The 22190-nt window shown below is 44.2% G+C and overlaps 1 protein-coding gene across 3 annotated transcripts in view; it reads right to left on the bottom strand.

Annotated features, from left to right (window-relative positions):
* Nucleotides 1–22190, bottom strand: part of ANTXR1 (ANTXR cell adhesion molecule 1) — a 238291-nt gene that overhangs the window by 117787 nt on the left and 98314 nt on the right. For all 3 annotated transcript variants that reach the window (XM_023224036.2, XM_023224037.2, XM_023224038.2), the window contains exons 11-12: nucleotides 12606–12675; nucleotides 11045–11123 (exon numbers count right to left, since the gene is read on the bottom strand). In XM_023224036.2, coding sequence (XP_023079804.1) covers nucleotides 11045–11123; nucleotides 12606–12675 — 149 coding nt within the window. The remainder of the gene's footprint in view (nucleotides 1–11044; nucleotides 11124–12605; nucleotides 12676–22190) is intronic.

Genomic DNA, 22190 nt, shown 5'->3' with positions numbered 1-22190 from the left:
GTTTCTCATACACTCAGCTTATCTGTGTTCTCCCTTGGAGTGCCCTTGGTACTGAACACAATATTCGAATGGAGATTTTAACTTCACCAAGTTGAGAGGTCCCATCACCTCCTTAGTTTCAGATACTATACTTCTGCTAATTCAACCAGAAGTCAAAGTCTTTGGAAACCATCTCACTGTACAAATTCACATAGAGACCACAACATCAGTGCAAGAAAACTAAGATTGGGCATCTACTGTGTGTCAGGTCCCATGCCAGCTCTTCTCAGTACATTATCTCAGTCTAAAGTCATACATCCTGTAAGTAGCAGAACCATGATTTTAGCTACACTGATCTGATCCCAAAGCCCACTTTTCCTTTCTAAGTCTTTCCTCTGTGTTTTGCTAAGCCACATATTTCAAAGGACCTATCACCTATAATTACAGAAATAACAAAGTGTGTCAGTTGCACTTCTTTTTCAAGGGCTGAGTATGAGGCTCTCATGATTCACTTGTAGCCCCAGTGCTGTGGATTGGTCACTCTTGGTACTAAATTCCTTTAGCCCAAATAATGGAAAAGTAAACTAGAGCCTACTCCTTTTCCAGATGACCAAATTCACAGATCAGTGGCATCCAAATTAATGCCATTTTGTTATCATTAATATACTTAAAGCATACACATGCTAAATTAATCCTCCTAAAATAATGCACTGTGCTTCCCTCAAATGGCTTCCCATTGCCCAAACTCCATATTCTGTCATTCAAACCCTCTTCAAGGTGAGTCTCCTATCTCCCTTCCGGTTCAGTCTTGCCTCATTCTTCCAGGTTATGTGACACTGAATGAGTAAGAAGCAGTGAGTGTGGGAGAGTTGGACAGGAAGTGGAATAATGTTGGGGCTAAGGAACCTACAGGAGAAAGAGAGTGAGTCCTGATTCTGTCCTCTGCCACTGCTTTTTTGGAAGAGTCTTCTTTTCTTCAGAGGTTGTTTCCTGGTATTGAGAAACAGTTTGGGGAGAGTCTTGTTGGGGAAAATACACTCATGGGATAGAGTTTTGGGACTGGGCTAATCATGAGCTGCCTACTTGTTATACCTGACTTTCTGGAATAATCTGTCCAGCTTCACTTTGCAGAAGGGGTGAAGAGCCTTCTTGGGTAACTGGGAAGTAACTCACCAGGCCCACGAAGTGGACACTCCTCAGAGCATGCCATGTTTGTGTCCACTGACTTACCTAAAGGCTCATGAGTCTTTGGAACAGATGGGGATATTCGGGATACCTGTGTGATATTTGCTTTTATATCCCAAACTGTATAATATTTACCTCCTTGAGTAATATATCCTGCCTTGGTAACTGTATTGTAAGCCTCTGGAGGGCAAGGACTGGCTATTCTTCTTTGAGTCCCTAACACTTTGCCCAGAGTATAGATTTAAAACAAGTTGGTAGTGATTGTTATGATATTATTGACTCCATTTGCCACCAGCAACCTCCTCCCCATCCCTCTTTCCTTAATAAAGAGGCCCACATGCATACAGCACTGGAATGAATTGTCTATCCCAAAGACAGCTACCTACTTTGATTGATGGACTGTTTGCTGACCTTGGAAAAGAAATAGAAGAAAAAATGTCTCTGATTTTTACTTTCTCTGAAGAGTATGCAATAATTTTTTATTATGTTGGAAGGTGAGATTGCCACTCAGTACAGGCTACTGGATCCACTCCCTACCAGGCTGGTGAAATTCAAGAGATTTTGGCAAGGCCAGCCATGCCAGCTGTCTGTTTACCTAGAGAGTCATAATGACTACAAAAACAGGCTGGATTTGTACTCTGTCGTTGCTTTAAAGCAACTGGTAATGGAATTGAACTGACTTAGAAAACAGACCCCTGGAAATTGCCTCCAAAAACAGCGGTGGGGGGTGGTCACTGCCCTCCTCTGCAGCCACTGTGGCCTCCACCTCTAGGCTCCAGCACATCCCCGTCTGAGCCAGTCCTTACCAAAGCAGACTGTGCACCCACAGCCCCAGCTGGCAGCATCCAGAATAGGTGAACTGCTGTAATCTAAGTTTCTGGTATTCCAGGGTGAGCTTAGGCCATGCCAATGTTCCCTGGGTCATAGCTTTTCTGGAGTGATCTTGAGTCTGTCAGTCTCTATGGTTCTGCTTGGCTTCCAGCCTTGCGCTGCAGACCCTCACAGACTAGAGGCCTGCCCAGAATCTTGATCCAGTTAGTGGGCTATTTCTACACCCTTCCACCAAGTCTGCATCCCAGGCAGGGGTCTGCTCCTACTGGCACTGGTGCTTTTATGATGATATCGTTGACTATTGCCCGTCCTGGGAATGCTGGTTATAGTTTCTCACCTGGCAGATTTTTTTCCCCTATTAAATTAGGCTCAAGTTTCTTGGATATGAAGATTGAATTGCTGGCCATCTTTTTTTTTTTTTTTTTTTGAGACAGAGTCTTGCTCTGTCACCCAGGCTGGAGTGCAGTGGCGCAATCTCGGCTCACTGCAAGCTCCGTCTCCCGGGTTCACGCCATTCTCCTACCTCAGCCTCCTGAGTAGTTGGGACTACAGGCGCCCGCCACCACACCCGGCTAATTTTTTGTATTTTTAGTAGAGATGGAGTTTCACTGTGTTAGCCAGGATGGTCTCAATCTCTTGATCTTGTGATCCACCTGCCTCAGCCTCCCAAAGTGCTGGGATTACAGGCATGAGCCACCACACCTGCTGGCCATCCTTTTCTGAAGTCTACCTCCCAACCAACTCAGAGCCCCCTGTTCTGATTCTACCTCCTTCTGGCTCCTTTTCTTTCCTGCCAGCAGGTGCCATCATGGTACCAGTATGACCCCTGCTTGGGTTCATTCATTTATTCACTCAACCATCATTATTTGCCGAGTAATGAGTATGTGCAGACATTATGCCAGGTGCTGGGTTGTGACGGTAAACAAGACGGTCTGTTTTGCCTCAAGAAACATAGGGGCAATCCTATGCCTGAGAGACAACTGCTCTTTCCAATGTCTGCATTTTCTTTATGACAATTCTCCAGTTGTTTCCAAAGCTATAAACTACCTCTATATGGCAGCCTGAGGCCTGCCTTCCTGTGAAGAAACAAAGGTAGCCATGAAGTGGTGAAAATAAGCTGGACGTTAACAGGGTCTTTCTTCCTGAAACAATGAACAACAAGTCTGCGGCTCTCCAGGCCTTTGTGTGAGAGGAGGAAGTGAAGGCACAACTTGGAATATGGAAAAGAGGAATTTGGAGAGAAAATTTTGAAGTCTTTGTCTGGCAACATATAAGTGAGAAGGTCCCTAGGTTTGTCATATTGGGTTAAAATATTTTTTTTAGGCAAATTCCTATCTTTATATCAGAAAAAGGGGCCCCAAAGAAAGCACATATAGAATAGAACAAAAGACCATTTAAGAATCCCAAGATTCTGAATTTAAAACCTTGGGATTCTTAAACGAATGGAATTGGGAGTGAATCAAAAGAATACTTCATTTTTCTTAAATGGATTTTAATCATGGCTTCATCCTGTGTGTTTAGTATTTGGCAAGTTTATTAAAATGCAGAATCCTGGGCTCCCCCCACCCCAAATCTTGATTCTTTAGTTTTTCTTTTTCTTCCCTTTTTTTTTTTTGGAGACAGAATTTCAGTCTTATTTCCCAGGTTGGAGTGCAATGGCGAGATCTCAGCTCACTGCAACCTCTGCCTCACGGGTTCAAGCAATTCTCCTGCCTCAGCTTCCCAACTAGCTGGGATTACAGGCATGTGCCACCATGCCCCACTAATTTTGTATTTTCAGTAGAGTCAGGGTTTTGCTATGTTGGTCAGGCTGGTCTCGAACTCCTGACTTCAGGTAATCCACCGACATTGGCCTGCCAAAGTGGTGAGATTACAGGCATGAGCCACTGCACATGGCCAATTCTTAAGTTTTTCAACCATGGCACTATTAATATTTTGGACCACATAATTCTGTGCAGTGGGGCTGGGGGTGTCCCGTGCATTGTAGGTCTCTTTCATTGTCTCTTTCTCTCTCTCATACACACACCCACACCCACACACACATACACACCCACTCACCCACCCACAAATATTCTCTCCTTTTCACCAAACAAATATTTTTAGAAATATACCACTAGTTCAGGAAAAGACCAGTCTGAATTAATAAAAATCTGAGAAATAAAATGGTCAAAAATCTTGGGAAACAAGTTGGCACCACGTTCATCCCCATAGAAAGCAAGCCATACTTCAAACCACCCTGAGTTATGGCTAATTTGAAGGACATTGGAGGACCCAGTCTGTATGCAACCTTTCCTTAGGTTGCAGATGTCATCTGCATGAAATGTACCTGCTCTGATAAAATGCCTCCAAACATGCCAGGCATGATAAAAGTTTTTTTTTGAGGCAACAGAAATTTTGCACGTGGTAATAATGTATCAACTTCACTTGCTTTATTTCATGTGTTTAATTTGTCTAAATATTTCCCTATGTTACTATTTACTTGATGCATTTATTGAGGAAACCTTTTCAAAAGTAGTAAAGACTCAGACTGCCACCCAGTCTCGTTTGACTTATCGCCACATCTGATTTACTGGTGTTCTTCTTCCTAGTTGTCCTGTGGGCAACATCTTCAAGGTTTTTTTCCAGCCTGCTCCTAAAATCCAGGCTTATCGTGGAGACTCAAAAGGAGCATGCTTCTTAATCAGGGAGAGATAGCCTATTTATAAGCCACAGAACATGTACAGTGAATCTAATGGGGCAGGCCATTAGACTTTTACTTGGCAAGGAAAGAGAATGAGGTCAAAAACCTAATACACAGCTGTCATTTTTTGATGGACTATTATGTACCTCAAGCCCCTTATATACTTAATCTTTACTATAAACATGCGAGACAGGTTCTGAAACAGGCTCCAGGTAAGCTTGTCCAAGATTACCCTGGAAAGTCAAGGGACTGGGATGTGAAATTAAGATTTGTATTCTTAATTCCTCCATTATGCTGCAATTATAGAGCCATTGTTTTCGCTTTGATGTCTCAGGTCTGAGTCTGTTGAATTTCAGGTTTCATTCAAATGGCATTTCTCTAAACAGTGATATGACATGGATCCGTTCAAAGCTATTGAACCTTGTTGCTATTGCAGTCAGGCTGTTTTTCATATAAATTAGGAGAAAAAACAGGGGTCTTCATTTATTTAATGTTGAATTTGGAATCTTATGTCTGACTTTAGGTTACTTTCTTTTCTTCGAAGATTGTGACCTTCCAACCCAGCAGCCAGTACAAAGCAAATCCTGATCAGAGTTAACAGGCATGAGCATCAGCTAGGCTGCACTGTCACATCTTGGGTGTTCAAGATTAAGGGTGTGGAGTGTACATCCTACGAGGATAGTTGCCAGCTTGAGAAATGGCCCCAAATCGAAAGGCCCCAGAAATGGATGCAAAACGAGAAGGAAAAACAACAACAACAAAGTCACGGTCTGGGATAGCCCATGAACAAACTGTGTTCAGAGACATATCCGTCCTTGGTTCAGGTGTTATCTCTCCATGAAGCTCTCCTGACTCTTCTTGCCTTCACTTATCCTTCCCCACTCTGAAATCCTATGGCATTTATACCTGACTCAGATGATCTTGTTCTTTATTATACATTTATATACTCTTTTTTTTTTTTTTTTTGTAGTCTTGCTCTGTCACCAGGCTGGAGTGCAGTGATGCAATCTTGGCTCACTGTAACCTCTGCCTCCTGGGTTCAAGCAATTCTTCTGCCTCAGCTTCCCAAGTAGCCGGGATTACAGGTGCGTGCCACCACACCAGCTAATTTTTGTATTTTCAGTAGAGGCAGGGTTTCACCATGATGGTCAGGATGGTCTCGATCTCTTGACCTTGTGAACTGCCTGCCTCAGCCTCCGAAAGTGCTAGGATTACAGGTATAAGACACCACGCCCGGCCTATTATACACTCTGTTATATGCTTGTTGGACTCTTTCTCCAACTGGATTTTAAGCTCCTTAAGGACAGTGACTAGGAGACAAAGTAGGAGTTCAAGACATACTTGATTGATTTCCTGATTTTTGGACACTTTGAGTGGGAAATAATAGAATTTTTAAGTATCTAAAAGAAAATAATCTTCATGAAAAGTTCTTCATGTTTCTAAAATTTGCTTTGTTCAAAAGGACAAATCTCTTTTCAATACTTCCCTTAAAGCAGCACTATATTAGTAATTTTCTCAACCTCTGGCCAGAGTTTGGTGAAGAAAAGTGAGGTAGTTAAGACTACAGAGATGGCTGTATTTAAATATCTGGTGGGTGAGGACTCTGGATGTTTGACCATTTTCTATAGTCATGGAGCTCACCAAAGTTTACCATTTGTATAGGAATCTTTTAGCTGTTGGATGGAAAAATCTCTTTCCTGTGAAACTCCATGGAATTTCTGCTTCTGGCTCAGGCAACAGTTATTCATTGCAGACCACGAAAACTTGTGACACAGGTGTCCAAATGGGCACCAAATAAGTGAGAAAAGAAAAGTCTCAACTACATATTTTAAAAGTATTTTTGATTCCAGGTGATGAACTGGGCAGGCTGTGACTGGCATTGACAATATCCCTTTACTCAGACCCAGGGGATCACTTTTGATTGAAAAACCTTGTCCTCCAAACCAGCTTCCCAAGAAACAAACGCAAGTCCAAGACCTTACTTCATATTCTGGATATCCACATGTTCCACCTGCATCTCTATTTTGCCCAGTGATAGTTTCAGCCTTTAATCTGAGCTGCTGTGTAGGACCTGGTTGGTGACTGGAGTTTTATGTTTGAATACAAGGCCCCTTTTCTGGAGGAATTCGGCCATCTCTTCGTCCCCCTTTCAATCACCTGGGCTTGGTCGAGTGATAAACATGTACTGCTGGATACATGTTGTCTCAGAGGAGCCCCTTGGTTATAACGAGACTGAATTAAACAGCCAGCTCTCTAGGAAGAATCTCAAATTAGTTAAAAATTTTTTCATTAAGCTTCCACTATAAAACAGCTAACAATGACTGAGCACTATCTGCTAGGTCTTCTGCCAAATACTTTACAAATATTATTTCAGTTAGTGTTCACAATACTGACAGATGTAATTTTTTTGTTTTTTTGTTTTTTTTGAGACGGAGTCTCGCTCTGTCGCCCGGGCTGGAGTGCAGTGGCGGGATCTCAGCTCACTGCAAGCTCCGCCTCCCCGGGTTCACGCCATTCTCCTGCCTCAGCCTACTGAGTAGCTGGGACTACAGGCGCCCGCCACCTCGCCCGGCTAGTTTTTTGTATTTTTTTAGTAGAGACGGGGTTTCACCGTGTTAGCCAGGATGGTCTCGATCTCCTGACCTCGTGATCCGCCCGTCTCGGCCTCCCAAAGTGCTGGGATTACAGGCTTGAGCCACCGCGCCCGGCCATAAATTTTTATTATCTTAGTTTTATTGATTGGGAAACTGAAGCACAAAAGGGCTAAACAATTTTTTTTTTCCCCCGGAGATGGAGGGAAACTCAGGTTGGAGTGCAGTGGTGTGATCTCAGCTCACTGCAACCTCTGCCTCCCAGGTTCAGGCTGATTCTCCTGCCTCAGCCTCCAGAGTAGCTGGGACTACTGGCGTGTGCCACCATGTCCGGCTAATTTTTGTATTTTTAGTAGAGGCAGTTTTGTCATATTGGCCAGGCTGGTCTTGCACTAGTTCTCAAGTGATCCACCCGCCTCTATCTCCCAAAGTGTTGGATTACAGGCATGAGCCATGGCACCTGGCTAGGGGCTAAACAACTTATCAAGGTCATGTAACCAGTACACAGCAAAACAGATTCCCTGATTTTTTCCCCCTCCTCCCTAAATCATCTTCTCCCTCTGTCTTCCTCCTGTCTGGCAGCTGATGGCAACTCCATCCTTTCAGTTTCTTAGGCCAAAACCCTTGGGACATTCTTGATTCGTCTCTCTCTCTAAACCCTACATTCAATGCTTTGGAAAATTCATTAGCTCTGCTTTCAAAATATATCCAACTCTGACCACTTCTCTCCACCTCTTTGCGCTCCCCTGATTCAACACATTCAACACCTTTTGCCTAAAGTGTTGCCATAACCCTCCTAACAAATCACACTGCTTCTATCTTTGTCTCTTTGTCTACCCACAGCCGAGTAATCTTCCAAATAGAAGTCAGACCATATTGCTCCTCTGCTCAAAAGCCAAAGTCCTTCCACAACCCTGCACATCCCATCCCCAGGCACCTTACTGCCTGCTGCTATCCTGAGAGGGAATGAGGACAGCAGCAGGCATGGAGGTGCCTGGGGATGGCAATTCCCACTCCCTACCTGCTCCTCTGTGAACACCAAGGATCGCTGGCCACAGGGTCTTAGCATGAGAGCTCTTGGTTTGGGATATCCCACCCTTCCCCACGCTCTCATAGCCTCATGATTAACTTCCTCACTATCCAGGTCGCTTTTCAATGTATCCATTACTCTATTTACAACTGGAACCTACTCGCCTAGGTAGTAGGGAATCTTCTCACTCTCCTCTAATTATCCTATAGCATCTATTACCTTTTACCATAGCATGTAGTTTGTTTACTATGCGTATTACTCATTGTCTGCCCTTCCCCCATCACACAGGAATTTTTATCTGTTGTGTTCTCTGATATATCCCAGGCACCCAGAGTGGTACCTCGCACATAAATATGTCAATAAATATCAATAAATATGTGTTGAATACATGACTGAAAGAACTTGGATCACAAATCTTAGAGTGGTTATAATTTTGTTGTAAACTAATACAGCATTCTCACATAAAAATGGAATAATGCAGAATATATTATGAGGTGGTCTTGATCAAGGGTCAAGTGAAGAGCAGATTTAGTGGCATGTGCTCGCATGAGGGAGATGTAAGATGTAACTGGAGGTGGTGTGGGTTGGGACGGTGCAGTGGGACTCAATGGGAAATTCTTTTAATTTTGCAATGCATTGGCAAGGACACCTTTTCTTCTTAATCTATTAGAGGCCTATGATTTTAAGTCGTAGCCCTGTATTTGCCATACCACAAGTTTAGTTCTGAGATGTCTCCTCTTCCCACTTCCCCTGCTCTGTGGTCTCAAAGGCAGTGGCTATTTCTCGGTAGTATGGTCAGACATAATGAGAAATACAGATCCAACTGTTGGATCACTCAATAGCTGGGAGGAATCTGGAATGGAGTTATTTGATTTAGAGTATTTTAATCATTTCCTGCAGGTTGGCAGGTCCCAGAAGGGTCAGTTTTCAACAGAATCAGACAGGATACACTTGAAGAAATTTCAATGCTTCTGCATACAGTTCTTAAATTTGGTGGTGTCCTACTCAGGCCTACAGACTGAGGGTTGACCCGATGTCTGAGACACGGACATTTCTCAGTGGTAACACTTCTCTGACACAATCCCAGTTTCTTGCTTTGGTCAAGTAAAACTTTCCCATCATCTGTACCATTTACAATGGGCTACCTTGCTTTCAAGAAAATTGGTTTGCTCCTCACACAAGATGAAAATTGGCATTGGGGGCATTAGGAGGGAGACTGTTGTGTATCATGAGGACTGGCTTCCTGTTCTTTTATGATAACCCATTTCTATATTATCTACATTCAGTGCATGCCTGTTCTTTCTTGTCCAACTGTGATGGTATTAAGGACACAACTCTAATTACTGAGGGGTTCTATCAACACAGCTTCCAAAGGCCAATGAGGAAGTGACTATAGTATAATAACTACCTAAGCTGACCATCAGGCCAAACATTAGTTTCTAGAATGAGCTAATGAAGAAATGTATTCAGTTAAAGAAACTGAATACTCCGACAAAGGTTATTTTGGAAATGCTCATGTTAGGGGCTGATGTCTTTTTTTATTTTTATTTTTTTGAGACAGGGTCTCACTGTTACCCAGACTGGAGTGCAGTGGTGCAATCTCAGCTCACTGCAACCTCCGCCTCTCAGGCTCAAGCCATCCTCCCACCTCAGCCTCCTGAGTAGCTAGGACTACAGGCATGCGCCATCATGTCCAGTTAATTTTTGTATTTTTTGTAGAGATGGGGTTTCACCATGTTGCCCAGGCTGGTCTTGAACTCCTGGGTTCAAGTGATCCACGCACCTCGGACTCCCAAAGTGCTGGGATTACAGGCATGTGCCACTGCACCTGGCCAAGGCTGAGGTTTTGACATGAGCTAACTAAGCCCCGACTGCCCCCTGACAGGTTGAGCTCTGAGACACTGACAGTGGGCAGGACCAAATCCAGAGACTGAGGGGTTCTCAGTCACAGCTGCACATGACAACTTCCTGAGGGGGCGGTGGAACCACCAAAGCTGGGGCTCATGCCAGAGGCTTAGGTTCAGTCAGTCTGGCATGAGGTCAGGGCACCAATCTTATTAAAAAGCTCTCTAGTTGATTTTACCTATAGCCAGGAATGAAAACTACCTGATGCGAAGGCTCCAGAGAAGGGCTATCTGAGGAGCTGGGAGAAAGAATGCAGTCCCTATTCTTGCCTCACAATCCCTATTGTAAGGGCTCCTTCCCCACTCTCTCTCCTGCTTCATCAGTTTTCTATTTTCTCCTTGATTATTTCCACAATAATAAACAAGTTGCAAATTCTCCCATCCTAAATAAAATGGCCTCCCCAAACTCCATATTTTCCTTCAGCTCATACCCATTTTCCTGCATCCCTTTAGAGATGAACTGCCTAAGACGTTCTTTTGTATATGCTGTCCAATTCCCTTCCATCCACTCTCTCCTAAACCCACTCTATCTGGGCCTCCACCCTCACTACTGCACAGACATAGCTCATCTTACCATCTGCTTAGGCCAGTGACTTTAGATCTCCCCTTCAGCAGAAATGGGGAAGCTGGAGAACTTAACACAGACATGCCTGACACACTCTGGGGTACAGCACACCCCAATCCAGCCTGGGGCTGGTCGAGCAGTGCTGGGATCAAAGCTCAGCAAGCAGAACGAAGAACCAAAAAACTTTCCAGGGTACCTTTGGAGAAGACTGCTGCTTAAGAAACGTTGATGGTGACAACGATAATGAGATCTCTAGTAAAGGGAAAGGTTATGACTTACACAGTGTGTGGTGGTGATGATGACAGAACTGGAGATAAAAGAGAGGCCATCGTTCATGCTGACCTGGAGTGCAGCTTTCCTGCAATGACAACAAGGGAAGCAGATTCTCAGCATGGTGTGCAATGAGCAATAGGCTGAGAGCCAGACACACAGGTCTCCTTTGGGCTCAGCTCTTAACTACACTTGAGACTGGAGTCTCTTCTCCAGGGGAGGAGGGGTCTAAGTTTCCTCTTTTGTAAAATGTGGAGTGTAGTCTGTATAGCCCACCCTCCTCTAAAGTTTAGAGAAATGTCAGGATATGCGTGGCTGGTGTATTAAGGCAGTGCATTCAGATGTTCCGGCATTGCAGTGAGTGGCATTGAATGGGCAAAGCTTACTTTCATTTAACTTGCTTGTCACATTGTAGTGGACAAAGTATTCTTTAAAAATAGTCCAAGTCAATGGGGGATAAACTGGGCTAACTATAAATGTGATATTCTACTGCTGTTATCTGGACTCTCAGTGATTTGATGGGGGTGGCTTTGTTACCATCCAACAGACTCACAGAGGTAAAGCAGAAGATGAATTTGCCTTCTATCTCTTCCCACTCTAAGACACTCACCGGAAACTGACCTTATGTTTTGTTGCATTTTGCAGCATGGACACTGAGCTAATTTGTGAAATCAGTGGCATCACAGATTGATGCTGGGCAACCAGAGTTGGAGGTTTTACAATACGAACACAGGATTAAAGGCAAAATTCAGATGAACAAGTTCAACATTTTTCCCTTAAAGCCTCCATTCTTTGTCTAGCCTGTTATAGACACAGTTTTGGAGAGGTTATTTTTGTTGTTGTTGTTCTCTGCACCAGCATTGCCTCATTTCCCATGTATTTCTTTTCTTGCTCAGGGTGCCCATTCTCTTTCTTCTGTTGATGGTTTTGATCTCATCTCATTAGTGCTTATCATAATTGCATCACCATGAGATTTTCGCCCATAAATTAGTTCAGGGAACTTTTTCTGGTCTGGGTGAACATCCGATGCCATGCAGAGTAGAGGAAGGAGCACTGTGTGGGAAATCGGAAGGTGTGAATCTGAGGTCTTGGCTTGCCATGAACCAGCCATGGCCCAACTTGGCCTTTCTGAGCCTCCCTTTCTCCAAGGAGGAGATAACAATCATCTAGCAGGGCAATGGTGATGACAGAGTGAGGTCAAGTGTGTGAGAACTTTCTAGAAGTGTAGGTGTGATTAAGCCAGACAGACCTTGGATTGAGCCCGGACTCTTCCACTCACTGCTTATGACCTTAGGCAAGCTATTTAAAGTCTGGCAGCCACAGTCTCTACGTCTGTAAAATTGGGATAGTGGGAATACCTGGTTAATGGGGAACCTGGGGGAATGAAATGATGTACCTTGTAAAACACTTATGCTGGTGTCTGGGTCACTGTAAACATCTGGCTCCATCATAAGCTGGAGGAACCTAGAGACAGGCTGCACTTTCTCTAGATGCTTTCTTTCCCCCTGTCCCCCCACACCTCCTCTCTCTCTTCCCTGGCTGGAAGGTTCTGTTGCTGGTGAAAACTTACATGCCAACTTCTTTTAAGATAGGCGCTGGACACAGTAAATAAGTATCTTCCACAGAAAAGGGCTTCTCATCTGCAAAAAGGAAATCACTGGATTAAGAAGAGGGAAGTGAGTTTATAATTTCAAATTCAGTGACTTCTAGAGAACATCAACCAAGTCCAGGGAGATACCAGAAAAACAAAAATCATTTTGAGCTTAAAAACTCTTGAGCTGCAAAACCCATTAGCAGTGAACTCAAGTGCTCCTGCCTGAATCATAGCTTCCTGTGGTACGTGCAGTCGAGTCAACTGGTGAGAAAATAGTGGGTGAACTCCTAGATAGAGCAGGAATCACTGAGGGGAAACAAGAAAATATTAGACTGGTCCTAAGGAGTTCCATATCTAAGTCTAGTTTGAGAGAGAAACCATATTTGTGGAAAAAGTTTGCTGACAAATGACTTCACCAAAGCATCACTGGGCTTCATAAGACAGGGAGCTTCCTTTACACGGCTGTCACAGTCAGGTCATAGGAAAGCACAAAACATGAGGTATGCTTTTGTGCAGAGATGGGGAAGAGACATTGAGCAAAGACAGGGCATACTAAAGGCATGTTCCAAGGTAGGATATAAGAAGAATTTGAAAAGATCAGTATAGAAAGTTTGGTCAAGTTCTTTGAGTTAGCCTGAGGGATTTGGACAAAGTTCTGTAAGTTATAGAAAGACCTTTGGTGGGTTTTTGAGTAAAACTGAAGTGATGGTTTTGGAGGTTGTAGCAGATGTAGCTGTGGAAGGTGGATCAGAGTGGGGGACTCTTGGGGTAGGGAAGTTCTTGTACTTATTCTAATGGATGACCAGGAAAAAGCTTAAAGTGGCTTTAATTCAACCTCCCTAAGAACTTCATTGTATCCCAGTTTCTGGGGCCAGAGGCAGGGTTGAGAAGTTATACTAAGTATATAATAGTCATTCCTTCAAGCCTCAGCTTTTATCAGGTACATGTGCTGTACAAAAAGGTTGTGGTAGGGCCTATAGATGAAATGAAGATGAATAAGATCTGTGTCATCAATCAGGCTGTGACTACAAGTTCCTATAACTAGAAGACACAAAGGAATACATATATTATTAAAGGAAAATATTCTGCTTTTGTGGTGACACTGATGTCTCTTATGATATCTGCAAGTCATGACTGCAGAATATAGCTGACATTAAACTCTTGCCTGAGTGAAGGTTAGGAAGCTGCCTGGGATGGGAGTTAGAGGACACATCTGAGTGCTAAGCACAACGTCCCCCATTGGCAAGAGGAGGAAGAAGATGTACAGGAAAATCTTCAAGTGGTGAAAAGTTAGGGAGGTTATTCCAGGTCATTTGTTTTTTTTTTTTTTGAGACGGAGTCTCGCTCTGTTGCCCAGGCTGGAGTGCAGTGGCGCGATCTCGGCTCACTGCAAGCTCCGCCTCCTGGGTTCATGCCATTCTCCTGCCTCAGCCTCCTGAGTAGCTGGGACTACAGGCGCCTACCACCTCGCCTGGCTAGTATTTTGTATTTTTAGTAGAGATGGGGTTTCACCGTGTTAGCCAGGATGGTCTTGATCTCCTGACCTCATGATCCGCCCGCCTCAGCCTCCCAAAGTGCTGGGATTACAGGCTGAGCCACCGCGCCCGGCCTCCAGGTCATTTGTTTATTCGTTCATGCAACAAATACTTATTGAAGACCTACTATATACTAGAGATGTAGGCTGATGTAGGCTTTGAGAGCAGAAACACAGTCTCTGCTTTCATGGATTTTATAGGAGGCAGGAAAGACAGTTATTTAACATTATTAAGAAATAAATTCTTTGAGTGTGTACCATGTGCCAAGCAATGTGCTAAGGCTTGCAATGAACAAAACAGATGAAGTACCCTGTCCAAGGAGCCAACACGCTAGTAATTACACAAACTGTTATGTAATTATAATTGTGATGAGCACACAAAAGGAGAAGGAGGGGTCTGGCCCTCATCTGGGACGTCAGGAAATGCTTCCCTACCCCACCCCACGCTCTGCCCCAGGAAAGGCTATTTAAGCTGAAACCTGAGGTCGGGTGAGGGGGTAGAGTGGGAGAGGGGGAGGCACTGCAAAGATCCTGGGGCAAGAAGGACCCCAGATCTTTTGAGAGCTAAAAGAGGGCCAGTGAGGGCTGTTGAATCTAAATGAGACAGACAATGGCTCAAAATGAGGCTAGAAAATGCAGCAGGGCCAGATGACCACGGCCACATAGGCTGTGATGAAGCTTTTGAAATTTTTCCTAAGCACAACAGGGAACTACTGGAGGTTACCCCCATATTTAGAATCAGCTGTTGGCAGATGATGGATTGTTGCAGGAATGGTGACGCTGTGTTGAGTAAAATTATAAAGCATATGATGACAGTGTAGGATCATGTAGTACCTGAATTGAGTATTATTATTATTATTATTTTATTATATATTTTTTTCTGAGACGGAGTCTCACTCTGTCACCCAGGCTGGAGTGCAGTGGCACAATATCGGCTCACTACAACCTCCGCCTCCCGGGTTCAAGCTATTGTCCTGCCTCAGCCTCCCAAGTAACTGGGATTACAGGTGCCTGCCACCACGCCCAGCTAATTTCTGTACTTTTTTAGTAGAGACGGGTTTCACCATATTGGCCGGGCTAGTCTCGAGCTCCTGACCTTGTGATCCACCTGCCTCGGCCTCCCAAAGTGCTTGGATTACAGGCATGAGCCACCGTGCCTGGCCCAAGCATTATTATTTTCAAGATGTCCTTCCATCTGTGATGATAATACAGGCAGTCCCCAACTTAACAATGGTTCCACTTAAACAATATTGTGGCTTTATGAAGGTACTTTCAGTTGTGTATATTAATGGTGAGTACCCATACAACCATTCTGGTTTTCACTTTTAGTACAATATTAAATAAATTACATGAGCTATTCAACACTTTCTTATAAAACAGGCTTTGTGTTAGATGATTTTGCCCAACTATAGGGTAATGTCAGTGTTTCAAACATGTTTGAGGTAGGCGAGGCTAAGCAATGATGTTTGGGAGGTTAGGTGTTTTAAATGCATTTTTGAGTTATGGTATTTTCAACTTATGATGGATTTATCAGGACGTAACCCCATCTTAAGTCAAGGAGCATCTACAATGACAGCCAGACTTGCCAGGTCATGTTGCATGCAGGCGGTCTCTCAGCACTTCCTGTATGTCACTCAGTCAAATGGAAACTTCTGGCAGAGCTATCAGGACAGTGTATTATTCCTTTCATTTTAAAGGTGAGGAACAGGCATAGAGAGATTAAGTAATTTGTCCACGGTTACCCATGGGAGCTTGGATCTACACCCAGGCAGTCTGGCTGCAGAGTCTGTGTGATTATCTAACAGGCTATAAGCACCAGCCTTGATAGAAGCTGCGCTTTGTTTCCTTGTAATGACAACCTTGTGAGTTAAGGCAGGGCAGGGATCATTAGGCTCATATTTCAGATGCAAAATGGAGGCTGAGAGAGATGACAGTGATCTAAGGTTGCACCGAATGCCAGAGGCCAAGCCAAGACTGGAAATGAACTCTGCATTACACTTTCCTCACTGAGAGACTCTCCATTCCAGGGAAGGCTTCTGTTAGAGAATAAACTGAACTTGGGACAGGCGTGGTTGACTCGAACCTATATTTATTTCCTCGTGGCCATGGCTTATCCTGTTGCACATGCACCAGCAGTACCTGGGAATACAGATCCCTGCCCACAGAGCCAGCCCACAGAGCCACGGGGCCGCCACAGAGCCGCCACAGGAGGCCTTGTGACTCTGGCTGCCTTCTGTGGGAAGAGTTGGGTCACGCCGAGGAGAGCATCCGAGGCAGCGCACTGCAGCGCCACAGCCAGGGAGACTCCAGGCTGGCATGCCCTGCTCCTGGGTTAGCGCCTGGCCTCCCTTCCGGCTGCCTCTGGACAGCTCCTCTCTCCTCCCTCCATCCCAACTGGAAAGGAGTGAGAGGGTTAGTGTGGCCCAGGCCAGGCAGACATTTCTCACTTTCCCCCTCCTTTCCTTTTCCTTTTCTGCTTGGGAGACCAAATATTTCTGGAGCAAAACAGACGAAAACCTCACTGGGAGGCCTGAGAAGGCTTTGCTGAGGCTGTGGAAGACCTTCTTCCACCCGAGTGTATCAGCCTCCCAGGCTGTGGGCCTGCTCTGTGGAGCTGGCATTTTCTGCTCTGAGAGGATTGTTTGGTTTGGAGCCTGTTTTCGTTTTACCACAAAAATGAGTGACTTTTTTTTTTTTCTCTCTCTCTCTAAACAAAGGAGGACCATTTGGTTTCTATAACTCAGGTCATCTGACTCCTTCCTGGAACTCCATTTGGGAGGCAGGGCACAAAGCCTTCCTTGCCGCACCTCGGCCGTGCCACGTTTGGCCCCAAGGCCGTGCCAGCCTCGCTGCAGCATGTGCCAAAGCCAGTGGTGTTGTGATGTATGTGGGGCCATGATCCACTCCTAGGACAGCCAAGGCCCCTGCTGGTCCACCCTCTGGGTGGCCATTTTGCTGCTCACTAGCACCGGGTGGGCAGGGGAAATGGAAGCCAGGAGCTCGGACTGGCCCACTTGGCTTCTGTTTGCAACTGGAGAGAAAATTAGGGAGGGGTAGGAGTTTGAAATCAGACATTCAATGACAATTTTATTTTTATGTTTAAATTTTTGTTATTTTCTTTTGAGACAGAGTCTCACTCTGTTGCCCAGGCTGTAGTGCAATGGTGCGATCACGGCTCACTGCAGCCTCAACCTTCTGTGCTCAAGTGATCCTCCCACCTTGTCCCCCCACCCCACCCTACCCTAGTCACTGCATCACAGGAGTGCAGTGCCATACCTGGCTAATTACATTTTTTTTTTTTTTTTTTTTTTTTTGTAGAGGCCAGGTCTCCTATGTTGCCCAGGCTGCTCTGGAACTCCTGGGCTCAAACTCTCTGCCCACTTCAGCCTCCCAAAATGCTGGGATTACAGGTGTGAGCCACTGGGCCTAGCCAAATGTAATTTTTAGATAATCTTGAAACATAAATTTCCTTTGTCCATTACCAAAGATATTTTAGAATTCTGTGTGTACCTATGACATAGGTTTACCCAAGGCATCTGTCTATAGGAGTTTGACAAGTTTGATCAGGATTTGGGGATTTATCAGGATTTGGGGGCCAATGAGTGTCATTATCTCAGAGTGCCAAACACCCCGGACTTGGGAACTAGGCATCCCTCAAGCTGCGTACCGAGGGGACAGAGAGGGGCAGAGAATATTTCAGATCACACAGAGTCAACTCTGGGCCCTTCTCTTACTAGTGTGTGACTAGGGACACACATTCTCCATCTATAAACAGTGGTGATGACATTGTGTGGGGAGTATATAATATTGTATTCAAGTACAAAGCATGATACTTAGCGCTTAAGCATTCAGTAAATGTTATTCTTCTTTATTACATGGGTCTCCACACCTTTAAAATAGACTACACGGATGTATGGTTTAAAATCAGAGGGATTAAACATTAAAATGTTCAAAATTCCTGATGGCTTAATTATATCATTCTACCAAATTAACATCTTTGTAGACATCAGGAATTAATAGGGAAATGAAAAGCTTTAGTGAATTTGTGTATATAGATACACACACATATACACATACACATATGTATACACACATGCATGCATGTTGATTTTTTCTAACATCATATACTCATGATCTCGTTTGATGCTTCCACAACCCTCTGAGAGAGATATGATTTAATTTTGAGAACCTGAGAGTCAGAAGGGTTAGTTAATTGAGTTAGTACTGTACCACTTGTGTCAGAGCCAGAATTCAAACCCAAGTTTTGTTGAAACAGCTTGCCCAAGGTAAGCCCAGCTAGTCTTATAATGTAGCTGGAAGCACACCAGGAGCTGAGGCTCTTCATATTGACAACTCTGGAGGCACATGGCCAGATCTTCAATGGGCAAGGCTGGATACCAACGGGAGCTTGCCTTCCAGGAGAGGGGGCTAGGGATGAAGAGCTTGACGAAAAGGTTCAGGTGTCTTTTCAGAGGCCTTGATCATGCCAAGTAGCATGAAGCCATGCTCTGGTACCATACACTCATAAGTGTATATTTACAGGTGTAGACCTTGGAACAATGTAATCCTTTTCAGACTGGCAAAGAAGAAAGTTCCCAGAATTCTTCCCTGCAGTTTGGTGGCTGTCTAATGCATTTGGGATAAAACCAGGGTTGAAATTCATTAGCCAGTTCAAACACCAATCAGAGCAAATCCTTTTATAAGGGCGGATTAAATAATTCAAATACTTTTCAAGTCTTGGCAATCTTTTCTTGTTATAAATATTTATTTCTGGCAAATAGGAAGAGAAAAATAATCCCTAGTCTTATGGAGGCAGTGGGAGGGTGTGTTGAAACCCTCCAAAGCTGATGTAAGCCCTGAAGTACAGCTTACATTCCCATAGTGACATTTGCATTAGGTAGTGGGAAAAACAGTGGAGGTTAGGGACTGAAATGAGCTTGCCCTGCTGTTTCTCCTAATGTCCCCTGGGTCTAGGGAGCATTTTCAGGGCATTCCAGAGCCAAATATAACTGTTCAGCACCAAATTATCAGCTGGTTTGGGAATGTGTCTCCAAATGATGGGACAACAGACAGGCTAGAGTTAGGCTGAATATTTCCACCTCCCCACTGCCTCCAAAAGTAACCAGCTTGAAAAAAGTTAGACTTGTAAAATATTGTGCAAAAATCTGAATACAATTATATTCAGCAGGACTCCAAGTTGGTGAAATTCAAAGAATCTGGGCTGAGCTTTCTGGAACTCCAGACAGAATGGAGGTGACTGATTGCCCAACTGGGGCTGCCTCATCGATAATTCACAAGTGTGTGTGTGGGGGGGTCTTATTACAAAGCAAAATGGGACCCATTGCTGAGAGCAGAAAGAAATGTACCATGTATCAGGCCCGGGGCTAGAAGGTTTTCAGAGATGAGTGAGATAACAAGCTTTTGATAGAAGACATTAAACTCTAGACAAAGAGATTTTGAAACTGGAGAGAATGGCTTTTACTTGGAAAGGCTGAACAGTGGTTGTGAAGTCAAGGAGAAATGAGAAGATTCAAAACCGAATGGGAAGGGATGGCAGTGAAATGTAGGTTGGTTGGGCCAAGTTGGAAAACATCCTCAGAACGAGTATACCCACTGTAATGTCCTCTTATCTTGGGCTAAAGCCAGAGGGATGCCTTTAAAGTGGCAGAACCAAGCTGGCCATCATCCTTTTCCTTAGACATGGCCCATACCCTTGCTCACGCCTCACCTTTTCCCTGACCTGGTATTGTTACAGGGTTTCCTTGGAAGCCCTCCCTGGCTAGGTGCCATGAGATCAGGGGATGGGCTTGGCCAACAGGTTCCAGGTAAGTTTCCTGGGTCTGTAGCTATTTTACCAGTTCCTATATGCTATAGGTACCCAGGACATGTCTTTTGATTTTCCATTCTGTTCTCTGGGGAAGGCTGGAGTAGAATGAAGAACACTAAGAGCCTGAACTCTGGAGACCTAACACAGCCCTGCCACTAACTGGCTATGTCACCATGGGCAAGGTTTTTCACTCTGTTCGTAATTCAAAATTGTCATCTATAAGATGGGAGTAATACTTCATAGGCTGTTGTAAATTTTAATGAGATGATATCATTTAATACTTAGCACTTAATAAGCACTCAACATATAACTGTCATTACTAAGGTGGGGTACTGTTGGGGTCATTGACCGAGGTACCTGCAAAACACAAGGTGTGAATGTGTGCGCAAACTGAGTCTTGCAACCTGTCTATTAGGTTGTGTCAGGGCTTTACAATATTGGTGTGACAAGGAGCAAGTTATTTATCTAAACAGGATCTTTGGACATTAATATAGTACAGTGTTCTCAAATGGGGGTTGATTTTGCCCCTCAAGGGGCAACTAGCAGTGCCTGAGCAGTTTTGGTTACTGCAACTGGGGGAGGAATGCTATTGGCATCTAGTGGGTAGAGACCAGAGATGGTGCTGAACATCCTCCAATGCACAGGATAGGCCCCTCCCTACTCCCCAGCTATAAATTATCCAGCCCAAAATGTCAGTAGTGTTGAGGTTAGAAAACCTGGCGTAATGTCTACCATGGCTTTATATGCTTCTTTAGCCCACTGTAGAGGGGCCTACAGATGTAACTGTGTAGTTCACAGCCCGCAGGGTACTGGTGTAATGCCCAGAAAAGTTTAGAGGTGTTATAAGGTGATGGGTAGAAGAGAGAGGAGGTAACAGCTAGAGAGGCATTGGAAGACAAGTCCTGGTTGGAATAAGAGAATGTCTCTTGATAAAGCCCTCCATGCAGGCTTAAATGGGTCCAGGTTTTCTTAGGGGTAGATGGAATTGCATCTGAGCCACTCTGCCTGGTGGAGCTTTATAATGTAAATGGGACATTCCAGCAACGGGCCTTATATTGCTGCCAAGGCTGTGACATGACATGGATGGGAGGGCTGTAGAGTCAGAATACCTTGCATACAAATACCAATACAGGACTCAGAGCTGCGGGCAGTCTTGGAAGGAAATGAAGTGGGTTATTATTGTTACTGTGTTCATGAGGATCAAGGTTACATCATGGCCCCAGAAGGAGAGAAAGTAAAAGGTGAGGGACCATGAGTCCATTCCCAGACGCGTGCAGGCCTGGGATCTAGCAGCCCTGCAGATCTCTGGATTGTCTTTTGGGCTACACACCTCACGTTCTGCACAAGGTTGTGACCTCACAGCTCTGGGCACACACCAGCATTGAGAACTGTTTGTCAGCACAGCTGGTCTGCCTTCTCAGGATGTAAATTATTATCTACCCATATGCGTTGTTATTTGTATTAATTACAAAGTAATACATATTAGTATAAAAGCCTGGGAAATAGAAGTATATAAAAAAGAAATTAAAATCCTTGATAATTCCAACTTCCACTGGTAAAATTAATGTCTTGGGAATACTATTTCAGAATTTTTCCATGCGTAGTACTTTTAACATAATTGAGATTACACATAATTCTGTGGCATTTGGCATTTGTCTCTATCTGAAGTTAACAGGGTAGTTTTAGGTAGTGTGAGGAAATGAAATGAACCTAATGGGGTTCAGCGTTCTTGCAAAGAATTTTCTTCTCTCAATAAATCCACACCCAAAACAATTCTTGACTGTTGACATTTATAGAACTTACAAATTATCTTCTAAGTGAAGCATCAGCTTTTTAAGATTTTATAATCCTGAGGTCAGAATAACTGCAGCACTTAAAACAGCTATAATTTGCTAAGAATACAAATGTTAGAAAAGCTTTGTTTTCACTCGGTAGAGGATAATTCAGGATTCATGCACAAAGTATGTGTCTCTGACACACGAACCCTTGTGGCTGTATACAAATGTGGAATAATTTTACCTTTGGAATTGGAGCTGAGTGGCAAGTCTACCAAAATGGCTAAAGCCTTCCACACACTCATGGCCACAGGTTATGGCAAATGCTGACTGCTCTTAAAGGACACAAATTTACAGAGAAACTCAGAGGAGAGGTGGGAAGGAGACCCTGGGCACACACCTGGGCCACTAAGGTGCTGTGGGAT

This window comes from Piliocolobus tephrosceles, chromosome 15 (assembly GCF_002776525.5).
Source record: "Piliocolobus tephrosceles isolate RC106 chromosome 15, ASM277652v3, whole genome shotgun sequence".
Taxonomy (NCBI): Eukaryota; Metazoa; Chordata; class Mammalia; order Primates; family Cercopithecidae; genus Piliocolobus; species Piliocolobus tephrosceles.
Note: the sequence above shows the minus strand (reverse complement) of the source record. Positions and strands in the feature narration are given on the sequence as shown.